At 44.8% G+C, this 12,344-nt stretch overlaps 2 protein-coding genes across 2 annotated transcripts; both read right to left on the minus strand.

Annotated features, from left to right (window-relative positions):
• Positions 1–5,145: 5,145 nt before the first annotated feature.
• Positions 5,146–6,894, minus strand: LOC123142326 (pyrophosphate--fructose 6-phosphate 1-phosphotransferase subunit beta-like). Its single transcript, XM_044561293.1, has 5 exons — positions 6,799–6,894; positions 6,439–6,570; positions 6,188–6,358; positions 5,961–6,080; positions 5,146–5,196 (listed from the first exon to the last, which is right to left on the minus strand). Exons 1-5 carry the CDS (start codon positions 6,874–6,876, stop codon positions 5,146–5,148), a joined length of 552 nt encoding a protein of 183 aa, XP_044417228.1. The 5' UTR covers positions 6,877–6,894.
• Positions 6,895–7,028: 134 nt separating this feature from the next.
• LOC123141292 (pyrophosphate--fructose 6-phosphate 1-phosphotransferase subunit beta 1-like) lies at positions 7,029–8,220 on the minus strand. Its single transcript, XM_044560469.1, has 3 exons — positions 8,117–8,220; positions 7,876–7,982; positions 7,029–7,427 (listed from the first exon to the last, which is right to left on the minus strand). Exons 1-3 carry the CDS (start codon positions 8,156–8,158, stop codon positions 7,319–7,321), a joined length of 258 nt encoding a protein of 85 aa, XP_044416404.1. The 5' UTR covers positions 8,159–8,220; the 3' UTR covers positions 7,029–7,318.
• Positions 8,221–12,344: the final 4,124 nt, after the last annotated feature.

The following is a 12,344-nucleotide window of genomic DNA, read 5'->3' on the forward strand; positions in this document are numbered from 1 at the left end:
CCGTGTATGTATGTCGTCGTTGTCAATATAAAACCCCCTCCCGATAACTTCAACACGTGGGGGGGGGGGGTCGATATATACCCCCTCCCCGATAACATTATTTTCCCGTGTATGTATGTCGTCGTTGTCGATATATATAACTCCCTCCCAGATAACTTCGACATGATGGACGGTCGCTATGTATACCCCCTCTCGACTGTGATAATTTATACCACGGGAGCACCCCCCGGCCCTCTCGCTCGACCAAAACTCTCGAGGACACCCAAAGCCTAGAAAAAAACGATGTCGGTCTCCTACCCCCTCCCGCCGCGCCCCTACCCTTGAAGCGTTGCCTAGGCCACCCCAAACCCGGAATAAGCTAGGTCTACGTTTGCACTAATATATCCACCTGCTGTCATGTTTGTGTAATAATTGCCATGTTGTAATATTTGCAGAAACAATGGAGCACGGACGAGATGAGCAAGCAGAAGATGTGTTGGGGGACATAATCTTAGCCGGAGGTGATATCTTGTCGTATCTTAACGACAATGATGGTCTGGAAGAACAGGGTGAAGAAGCAGGCTGCGGTGATCGAAGAGTGGAGGAGGAAAGACATGATTATGATGGCTCCGGTGACCCAATGCTGGTGCAAGAAGGAGCCCGTGGTGACGGCTCCGGTGACCGAACAAAGTCCGGCCAGGTAAATATATTAGTTAAGCCTGTGCTGACTAGCTAATTGATGCATTCATTGTTTTGGTATGTACACATATTAATTAACACTTGTCTTTCTTCTTTTTTCTAGCCCTCCGGATCGAGCACAACTGCGGTAAAGAGACGAGGCCCGAAGAGAAAGTTGCGCTCGGATGAAAGGTTTGAGATCACAGCAATCGCGCGCAACGGCCAACCGATTGAACCCCTCCGGACAAAGGATGCTTTTGCTTCTCAGTGCGGGGTTCTAGTTAGGGACAAGATCCTGATCAGCATCCACCAATGGTATAAGCCTAAGAAGGAAGACCCTGAGGTGTCTTATGTCAATGATATGCAGAAAGATGATCTTTGGACTGAGCTGAAGGCAAATTTCACCCTACCGCTAGAGGAGGATCCGGAGAAGCCAGTTAAAGAGCAATTAATCAAGTCTCATGCTCTTAAGAAGATGGCATACCTATTCAGGAGGTGGAAGAATGAGCTGAAAACGTTTGTCGACAAAGAAGAGACACCTGAATTCATCGGCCGGTATGAGAAGATCAGAGATCACTGGCCCGCATTTGTGGCCCACAAGACATCGGAAAAGAGTAAGAAGATGTCAGCGACAAACAAGATGAATGCTGCGAAGAAGAAGCTTCACCATCGCACGGGGTCAGGTGGCTACCTCAAAGCCCGGCCTAAGTGGGCCAAGTCTGAGAGGGATCTGCTTGATAAAGGGATCGAACCACAGACAATGAACTGGCCAGACCGTTGCCGGACTTGGTTCTTCGGGGCTGGCGGAACCTTGGACCCTGTATCAGGGAGGTGTCGTTGGACGGACGAGCAACCTGCAATACCCATCAAGAAGATTCAGCACTATATCGATGCAGCGCAGCAAGGGACGTTTGTTCCAGACAGAGAGAACGACGAGCTCACAATGGCCCTCGGGAATCCTGAGCACCCTGGACGGACACGAGGCACGCCAGGCTCCGTTCCGTGGAAGGCTGGTTTTCCGGACGCGGGCGGTTACAAAACCCAGGAGAGGAGGGGAAAAGTGGAGCAGATCCAAATTCAGCGTCTGCACGAAAGGGTTCAAGTGCTAGAGGAACGAGACATCAATAGAGATGCCGAAACTGCCCCCGAAGCTACACCGCCATCTCAGCGTAGAAGCAACGTGGCTTCCACCGAGCTGCCTCAGCTGGAGCATGCGGCTACTCCTAGCTACCCCGTGGATGCTATCACGGAGTCTCAACATTGCCACCTTATGGCGGAAAGGCAGAACTTGAAAGTCAAGGCGGCTGTTGGCTCTGTTTTACCTACTGAACCCGGCGCAACCTACCACTGCCGGCCGATTCCTGAAGGATATGCTAGGGTGATGGTGGATGAAATAACGGAGGGATTTGAGGACCTCCAGCTTGACCACCCTACCGGTGAAGGGGAGACTCGGCTGGGTTTAGCTCTGAAGACTCCATGCCTATGGCGGAAGGAGCTCATCAAGCTTCCGAACTGGACGGCTCCGGCGAGTAAGGGCACTCCGCCTCCTCCTCCGCCTCCTCCTCCGGCGAGTGATCAGGGCACTCAGCCTCCTTCTCCGGCGCGTGGCGGCACTCCGCCTCCTTCTCCGCCAGCGCCGGCGCGCCAGAGCAGCCAGCCTCCTCCTTCTCCGCCTCGTCAGCAAGGGCGGAAGAGACCCGCCGCCGCTGCGGCTGCTCCGGCGCGTCGTAGTCCTTCTCCTCCGCCTCGTAAGCAAGGAAAGAAGACAGCCGCAGCCACTCCGTCTGCTCTGCCGGCGTCTAGCAGTACAGCTGCCAGAGGCGGGAGGCAATACAGATTCGGTCCTTCTCTGAAGGCCCCAGAGAAGTTACCATATGAGAGGACCGAGGAGGAGAACGCGAAGATCGTGCGAGCCGAAGTGAAGAACTTCTTTGAAGGGGACAAAGCAAAGAAACATCCACCTCCGGAGGAGAAGGTAGATCCGGTGAAAGCAAAGCGCACTCTGGCTGCCCTGACAAAACCACCAAAGTCTCCGCCAAAAGGCAACTATGAGCGCGTTCTTGCAAAGGCATATGCCAAAGCGGAGCGGTCGGGAAGTACTGTCAGTGATAAAAGGATGAAAGAACGACGAGCTGGGAAAAAAATTGCCCAGCTCGGCGAACAAGAGAACCAATCGTGCCCCCCGCTCAAGGTGTCAAAAGACATCGTCGCTAATGATCCGGGTATGGTGCCCGGTTATACCGATCTTGGAGATTACCTGCCCGACGATGTACATTATGAAATCATGGAGGTGGACGAACACAAATACCATTACGGGAAGCCTCTGGTCAAAGATGTCAAATCTCTAAGCACGATGATGCGAAGACTACATGATTGGTACATGAAAACCTGCAGAGAGTCTGATGGGATGAGTACTTTAACGCTGAGAGTTAAACCGGAGCATGACCTCGTTGGAATTGAACTGCTGAATGTTCCATTTAAGGATTTCTTCCAGTTTTACAATCTAATGTCCCTCGATAAAACAACGATCACTTGCTACTGTCTGTAAGTAGTACTACTTCTGTCATTAAGTCTCTCTATATAGGTCAGCTCTTTCATTGCATGTATTTATACTTATATATCCTCACTATATTATGCAGATTGAAGATCGCCGAATTGAAGAAAAGACAAATCGGTGATATTGGGTTCATTAACACAAATCTCATAGATGCATATACGGTTGAAAAACATCCCAAAGAAGCCGAGGCCAACTTGCTACGATCGTTGGTATTAAATCAAAACAAAGATATAATACTCTTTCCTTACAACTTCAAGTGAGTGTTACTGTCTTCTGCATATTCGGTTTCCCTTTATTAGTCCAGGTTATGGTAATGTAATTGATGACTTATGCATGCATGCGCAGCTTCCACTATATTCTCCTAGAGATTAAGCTTGAGCCGGGAGTAGTAACCGTCTTAGACTCGAGACGAAAAGATCCCCAGGACTATGCGAACATGACTCAAATGCTCCGGAAGTAAGTTAAATCGATCATTATCCACCATATCAGCAACTTTGTTCATTTCCTGATATCAAGTAATTGTTTTCTTTGTCTGGCAGGGTTTGGAGAAAATTCACCTCAAAAGCCCCGGGACTGCCGAACCAGCTGCAATATAGACACCCGAAAGTAAGTACTATAGTAGCATGTTCCGCGCATCTCCTAGTGATTCAAGCGCTAGTTTGATCAATACCATTTAGCATGCTTGCTTATCAGTTTGATTGACCTCTATTTCTTGTAAAGTGGTTGTGGCAGCAACTCGGGAATAATTACTGTGGATACTACATTTGCGAGTCCATCCGCTACCATACCTGTGAGCGGGGCTACACTGAAGAACAATATGAAGTGCGTAAGCAATAATATTCATAATATTATTTTATTACCATCATTTGTGTTGAGTTTCATTTATTCATATATATATGTATTGACCCCCTTCTTCAAATTAGATTTTTCGAAAGCGGGATCAACTCCTAGCAAAAGATCGTATGCTAGGAATTCAAGAGGAATTGGCGGCATTCTTCCTTGACCACGTGATCGCTGAAAACGGAGAATACTATGTGGACCCTGTGTTCCTACAATATAATTAGGAGATTGTATTGTAAGAGATAATTATTGTATATATGTAGCCGGTAGTGTCGGATAGATATACGAGAACTTGTTGTTCGACCAATATCTCGGAGAAGGAGTGGTGGTCGATATCACTTCTCTCTGTATGCATATATATATGTTCATGACGATCTTCTGTTTCCTTCATTTGATTACTAGCTAGCGTGTCTACTCCTCTCCATACGTATATAGTACGTAGCGTCGACAAAGCACGGAGATAAGAGAGGACACTTCTCTCTATTAATTAGCTAGCTAACACAATATATGAAACACCTAAATTAACCCCCCAAAACCCCTAAACCACCCCCTTTAAAAAAAACAAAAACCTCAGCTCCTGCCAGGTGCTAACGCGTGGATGCCTATTGGTCCCGGTTGATGGCACCAACCGGGACCAAAGGCCCTCCTGCCTGGGCTCCCCGCACCGTCCACGTGGACGGCCTTTAGTCCCGGTTCGTGTAAGAACCGAGACTAAAGGGCTAGGGCATTAGTAACGACCCTTTAGTCCCGTTCCAGAACCGGGACTAAAGGCCCTTATGAACCGGGGTAAAAGCCCCTTTTCCTACTAGTTGCAGAAGAAAAAGGTACCTTCAAAAGTGGACTTCTCTCTAGCTAGTATGATAAAAAAATAAGTATGATACATGTGCGTTGCGATGTGGAAAACGCGAGGAATGCATGTGTCGTGTCAAGTGCCGGCTCGGTCGCACGGAGGCAGGATATTGATGGGTGTGTCGACGTCGGCAGCGTGCACATCCCAATGAGAGGAATCAAATGATGTGGGTGCGACGTCGCTACAGGAACCTCTGAGCCGTGTGTCCTTTCCAATGAAACAAGTTGGTCCTTTGCAACAGCTACTCAACCACCAGGAAAAGAGATATGCTATGCCTGGTGCCACCCTGGGCCTGAAAATGTAATCTATTGAACTCTCATTTAGTAGCTCAGATGCTTACATTAAAAAATTAAAATTCTAGTTATGTAGTGTTTGCCGAACGGCTGTTCTCGGCAAAGACATGACAGAACCAGCGGCCGTGAAGTCACTTTATTTTATTGAGAGGCGCTGTTTGGTTCTCGGCAAAGACCAAACTATTTACCGAATGCCCGAGGTTTGGCTCTCAGCAAAGTTCTGTTTGCCTGAGAGGTGAGAGGTGTATGTCAGGTATTCTTTCCGAGAACAGTTCTCATCAAAGACGTTGCCAAGTGTTTCTGGCACTCGGCGTAGGGTGAAATTCCAGTAGTGCAAGCACATATATTGTTTGTTTTTTGCCAGTATGTTCACTACTAGGAAAAACATTACCAGTAGCATGGGTTTTTGCATACCAGTAGCGTGGGTTCCCGCGCTACTGCTACGTCGCTACAGCTACTTTTTAGCAGTAGCGCGTGTTTTACCCCACGCTACTGATAACCAGACGTACCAGTAGCGCCGGTGCCCTACGCTACTACTAGTTCACACCAGCGCTACTACTAATGGAATAGTGGTAGCACATATATGATACACCCACGCTACTAGTAACTAATTAGGATTTAAAAAAAATAAGAATATACACACGTGTTTAGACATACATTTCATAGTACTCACATACATGCATTTAATAATACGTATGTACAGGCAATCATACATATCTGATATAGATAATTAATACACACATACACACACACACACACACACACAACCAGCATCTAGAGACTGGGCTCTGAAATGTGCAGAGTACTTCCCCGCCGCTCTTCTCTTCTCCAATTCAGTTTCAACCATGGCAATAAGCATTTTCTCAGTTTCAATTTTTGCAACCTACAACAGAATTTTAGACCAGTCAGCTAACTTTTTGATATAATTAAATGGCCAATTTCAGAGTAATAAACAAATTAAGGTGGTTCGACAAATTTCCATGTTTTTACCTGAACATTGCCATGGGGATCTCTTTCAAGCAAAAGCTGCTCCTGAATGGTTTTGGGCAAGAAGTCAAACAACTCCCTAGATGCTGGTTCAAGCTTGCTTTTCCAAGCCCCTGCCTCGTCAACAACATCATGTGCCAAAATTTCATTCAATTCTGCAATGAGTTTTTGAATCTGGAGAAGAGAAAGAATGGTATCAGTAACGTAGTCGAAAACAGTATATAAAGTTGGAGAAAGCACAAAGATTGTCAAACCTCTGGGATGAAATCAATCAAGCCTTCCGGTATTAGGACAACTCCATAGTTGTAACCAAGTTCTACACGTTTGTAAACAACATCGGTAATGTAGTCTGTGACATTCTTGAGTGTTTCCTTCTTCTCAGCAACCTTCACAAATGAAGACATTAGAAAAAATAAACAAAATGTGTCTTGTAGTTCTAGATACTTAATCTTAGAATATATAACATGTGCAGCATATAAGGATTAATGTTTGGTGTGAAAAGATAAAACTGGACTGTGAATTAACATAAATTATGTGTACATATGACTAGAAGAAGGCTGGAATGGGATAGTTTTATTTCAACTTCAGATGTACTTCATATATGAGTTCCTAACCTCTTCACCGATGAGTGCAACATTAGGGTGTGTCTGTAGAGCACACTCTAGTGTAATGTGAGAAGCAGCACGACCCATAAGCCTCACAATTGCATGACCATAGAGAGTACATGTTAGTGAGTGGATAAAGAAAAAAGATTAAAAAATGTATCATGGATTATATATGTTTGCACTTGCAGTACGCCGAACAACAACTGCTACAAGAATGTTGGCATTATATGTATGCATGTATAGAAAAAATCAATAAAATTTAGAACATTTAACAAGTCCCTTCTCCTAAAGTAATCACTTACAATTAAAAATAAATTTGCATAAGGTGTGGTTAGTATGTTGCAGAGGTTTGCTGGGCCCTTTTGTGAACTCTAAGACCAAGAAACTAGCTAAGAAATCTGCCAACAAAATTTTAATACTCTCTACGTGTACTTAATAATTCAATTAATAAAGATCTGAATACCACTCTGATACAGGAGTTATCTGCTGTAACAAACAGTATTGGTAGACTAGATTACTTTCAACTTTGTTAAGTGTAAGCAGTGTCAAATCCAAAGCTTGTTGGGACCTCCTTGCATTTTAGATCTCCATCAATAGTCTTTGTGCAACTAATAACACGAGTCTTCAAGTTCCTTCCCCTGGGATGCAAAAAACATGACTTAGAATCATCTTTGCCCTTATTTATCACACAGCTTCTCTCTCCTGCATTTATATGTACTACTCTCACAAACAAATACTTAATATGTTTCCAGTGTATTTAAGTATAATAGGTACCATTGTCATTTGCTCTTATATGTCTCTTGGTTTTATAAGCTTCTTAGTCTTTGTGGCCACTCAGAATATGGCTTACAATTTACAGAAGGCAGGAGTAACTATCAATATGGCACGGAAAGGGTGAAATCTGGATTGAGCATTTACTTGTGATAAAATAATTCCAAAACAGAATACATGAATAATATAAATTAGAAGCTACACCATTGTAGAACGAAAATAAAAGGATTTAACAGTGTAAAGCTTCAGACATTAACAGCAACCAAAAAGTCCTTTAGGTGAGCAAAAGAGTGAGTTGTCGTTTTAGCACCCAACCTGAAGTATTCACCGAGGAGGCATGCGTTTGTGTTTGAATCATCACCACCGATGACAACAAGTCCATCCAAATCAAGTCTGTTGACTGTGTCTTCAGCTTGCTGGAACTGCAAAAATATCAAACAGAGTTACAAATAAAGATAAAACTAGTGAAGTACAGGTTAGTCAACGCAGCATCAAATACAGAAAGGGGATGGAAAGATCCAGCACGCATTTGAGTATAGGCACTCAAAACACACACCTGCTCTGGTGTTTCAATCTTATCCCTTCCACTGCAGATCATATCAAATCCGCCCTATTGAAAAGGTTATACATATTTAATTATAATGCATCATCAGAGTAACAAGCTTTAGAATTATTGGTACAGGCTTTAATTAAGGAAATAGCCTAAAGCAAATTTCAAGGTATCTACAGCAAAAACGAAGCTGTACATGACTTACAATATCCATCGATGCAAAATGGTTGCTAGAACTGAAGCCTAAAATACAAAATGCAGATAAGTTACATGATAGAAATGCATAAACTTGGACCCTGGACAACTAACTGTCTACCAAGCTAATTTGCCATATATCATCCATGGGTGGATGGATCTGAAACAGAACATGGCACAGCTCAAAGCAGAGGAGAGGGGGGCAGAGGTAGGGGGTGGGGCCTGAGAAGAAGTCACCGGAGAAGGAGGGAGGCTCCATGGGCGCAGCAGAGAGAGAGAGAGAGAGAGAGAGAGAGAGAGAGAGAGAGAGAGAGAGAAGGGGGGATTTTCTCCGAGCGGTGCGAGATACACGGATGGGTGTGCCCGTGAGTGGTAGCGTGGCTTAGCAAACACCCCCTACTACTAAATGGGCCTACTAGTTTACACGCAGAAGAAATAGCAGTAGCGCGTTTTGCACACCAGGCGCTACAGCTATGTCTTTAGCAGTAGCGCTGGGTTGATCACTCACGCTGCCACTATGTATTAACCTGGGGGTATGGTGTGGCACACTTACTAGTAGGCAGTAGCGCTGCCCAAAAAAACTCACGCTGCTACTAATATCAGTAGCGCGTTTTGTACCAAGCGCTACTGGTATTTACCAGTAGCATGGGGTCCTAAACAGGCGCTACTAGTAAACTTCTACGTACAAGCATTTTCCTAGTAGTGGTTGAACTTGCTCTCCCCCCTTTCTTGTTTCCAGTTTGCGAATTCCGGTCATTATGTATTAATGAAAAAGGGTGATTGCACTGTTCAAATAAAAAAAAACTCAAACTCACGCATATTTGTAAACCCGTGCCAGTATGCACATGGACTCAACTAAATTGCACAATAAAGTTTGTACACATGTATATACGCCGCCCATCACAAACACATAGTCCCACATAATGCATCAGAAACATGCAATAAGATAATTGACCATCTAATGAAAAATCAATGTACAGACTCACAGACTTAAGAATTAGTGTTTCCAACCCACAAGAGAAATTGACACCCTTATACATGCATATATATAGTCTGGCCGCAGTACAAATCATTGCATTCCACACGACATAGTGACCTTAATTTGCAAGTTTGCTAGGAAGCATACTAGCTAGTTACAAAAAGATTTTCATGGCTCGTAACCGAGAAGGCATGTCGATTTCAAAGAGCTTTGAGAAGAGAGCAAAATGCAGCATAACGCGGATCTCCTTTGTTTCCAGATCAAGAACGACGAGCCGAGGATGGAAATCGGTAATCACATCACGTTCACGTAGGTCTAAATGCAGGAACGCGATAGTGCATCTCTCACTGGGGTGCATGAATGTAGTTCGAAGATGTCGGTTAGCAGGGATGTCGGGGTCTAGCGACCGCACCTTCTCCCCCAGATCGATCACAGTCTCTAGCGCCCATCCACCACCGTCATAGAGCTGGTGCCACATGGAGATAGTGAAACCTACGACGTGGTACAATCTTAGTAGCCTGGACCCGCACCCGACTGGGGGGGGGGGGGAATAGGATCCTAGGTAGAGTCGTCCTCTTTTGAAGTTGGTAAAAGAAAGGACCGGGACCTCCAGCTGGCCTGGTTCACCTGTGCGGACGTCATAGGTTATGATCTCATCACCATCGTCCGTTAACCAGTGGATAATGCCACCGGGGAGAACAATGACTTTGCGGCGCCTCTCAGGCCACTTTTGCATGAAGAAGCCGTCATGGGTCATGACGGGTCCCCAGGTGCTGGTGGACGATGTGAATGTCTGGATTTTGATGGCACACCCATTACTGCTGAGTGTGCCAACGAATAGCAAGAAGTAGCAGTCAATGTCATCCGCAGCGGTGAGCAAGACACACCTACGGATGCATCTAACAGAATCCAGGGTGACAGGAGGCTTGTGTAGGAAGGTGCGTTGTCCAGTGATGGGGTCATACACATACATGTCGGATCGTCTCCTAGAAGGGCGGCGGTGGCATAGGAGGACGAGACCGCCGCGAGACGTCACTGGATAGTACTCCCTCCGTAAATTAATATAAGAGGGTTTAGAATACTAAAGTAGTGATCTAAATGTTTTTATATTAGTTTACAGAAGGAGTACTCTCTAAGAAAGTCATTAGCCCTGCGCGACACGAAAGGCGCCAAAGAGTCATCGATAAATGACATGGCGGTGGGCGTGGCCGGGTGGACCAACGAGAGGGGTGGCACGCCGTCGTCAATATTGAGGTTGGCGAGGATGCAGGAAGGCACGATACCACCTTGTTGCGTGACACGGCGGACGAAGTACGGGTTGAGTATGTCGCCGCGGAGGAGCTTGCATGTTGCGGCGCAGCAAACGAAGGTGCGGATGTCGGAGCGCGCGACGATCTCGAGCAGAAGATCTGCTGGGAGCGTCCACTCTATCGGCGCCGTCGAGGCTGCAGCCTCCGGCGTGCATGGATTTTGTCGTTGGCGTTTCTGCGCTGCGGTCGCCATCGGCGTATGAACTACGATGAAGCGGACGACGCTCATCTGATGCGGCGACTCAACGTTTGCTAGCTCTTGTATGGTTGTACTACGCTGTAACGTATCGGACCCGATTACAAGGTATGGCATGTACGTGGTCGTGGCCTCGTGGGTTTCTGATTTTAAACACGGATAGGTTCTGATTCTTTCTCACGGAAAGAGCACGTAACGTATGTGGGTTGATCTGTTTTGTGTAATGGAGACTGACACAAATTAACCATGTACGTTGATCCGTGGGAGTCGAGGAAAGAAAAATCTTTTGATAACTACTCATATATTAGTTTTCTTCCCAAGGAGCCGAAACTATACGCCAATCAAACAACATCATTTTATCAGTTATTATTAAAAAAACAACCCAATAGCTTAGGAACGTCAGCTGGGGAGGGAGCATGAATCAACCGAACGATCCTATGTTTTTTCCTCGTTCGCACATCATGTGATCCAGCGAACCATGAAGCGCGTTTGGAAAACGGGGTAGCCCCAAATTTTTTTTTACCATGCACTTATAATTTGTAAAACAAACGGAATTGGTCCGGTGGCAATTTCAAATAGGAAAAAAAATGTTTTTCCATATATAAGTTCAATAAATTTGCCATGCTCCAAAACACGAGATTCTTTTCTAAAAGCCACAAATGTCACCCTCTTAATAACAAAAATGCCACCCTCTTAATAATAATAAAATCATGTTATTAATAATAAAACTGTCATGTACAAAAACTAAGTTGACTTGTGAACATTATAGAAAAATGTCATCCTCTTAATAATAACAATGACACCCTTTAATAATATAAATGCAATATTATTAATAACATGTCTCCTGTTAAAATCTGTTTAAAATACAATTTTATATTGGCAGCGAACGAGTTAAAAATGTGACGTCTCCTGTCCTTGCGCCAGGATCCGTGCAACAAATATGAGGAAGGTAGCGCGTTCACTGGGAGGGACTTAAAATCTGACGTTGGCCAGACAACATTTTTCATATAATTTTTTTGGAACATCAACATTACAAAAAAGCAAAATAAATAAATATAATTCAGTTCTCCATCCCGTACAAGCCAATGTTGCTTGCTGAAACAAAAACTGGTATCTACAAAGTCAACCAGTACGTCACCGATTTCTGTTGAAATGAAATGCCGGAGACATCCTCATATATGAGTTTAGGGAATAAACAGATTGTCACCAATGGCGCCAAAGTAGTAGTGAGACCACATAGACACATCCAGCCACCCCTCTCTTTTTTTCGAAACAGAAGCAACCCCTCTTTTCACATAGATAAAACAAACAAGTTCAGCTGACCTTCACGCTAGATCCGGTGGTGCACGCGCCACCAAAACTAGAGGAAACCTATTCAACACTGTCAGGGATTTCGCTTTTACAATAACGTATTGTTGTTTTTAGTCCGCTTGTAATATGATTGCCATCTTAGGCAACCTCTTGAACACAACACCTCAGAAATTGAGTAGGCGCAAAAAGTCCAACAAAAACCAGTCTACAGTTGTAAACTAGTGCATACGACAATTGTAGATC

The sequence above is a fragment of the Triticum aestivum genome, chromosome 6D (genome assembly GCF_018294505.1).
Source record: "Triticum aestivum cultivar Chinese Spring chromosome 6D, IWGSC CS RefSeq v2.1, whole genome shotgun sequence".
Taxonomy (NCBI): domain Eukaryota; kingdom Viridiplantae; phylum Streptophyta; class Magnoliopsida; order Poales; family Poaceae; genus Triticum; species Triticum aestivum.

Excerpts from the sequence above, each read along its gene's own strand:
- LOC123142326 (XM_044561293.1), bottom strand. The coding sequence starts at position 6,876 with ATGGGTCGTGCTGCTTCTCACATTACACTAGAGTGTGCTCTACAGACA. Across the intron at positions 6,571-6,798 it reads TTGCACTCATCGGTGAAGAG|GTTGCTGAGAAGAAGGAAAC; the intron begins GTTAGGAACTCA and ends TCATTTGTGAAG. Across the intron at positions 6,081-6,187 it reads ATCCCCATGGCAATGTTCAG|GTTGCAAAAATTGAAACTGA; the intron begins GTAAAAACATGG and ends ATTCTGTTGTAG.
- LOC123141292 (XM_044560469.1), bottom strand. The coding sequence starts at position 8,158 with ATGATCTGCAGTGGAAGGGATAAGATTGAAACACCAGAGCAG. Across the intron at positions 7,983-8,116 it reads AGATTGAAACACCAGAGCAG|TTCCAGCAAGCTGAAGACAC; the intron begins GTGTGTGTTTTG and ends ATATTTTTGCAG. Across the intron at positions 7,428-7,875 it reads CTCCTCGGTGAATACTTCAG|GGGAAGGAACTTGAAGACTC; the intron begins GTTGGGTGCTAA and ends TTTGCATCCCAG.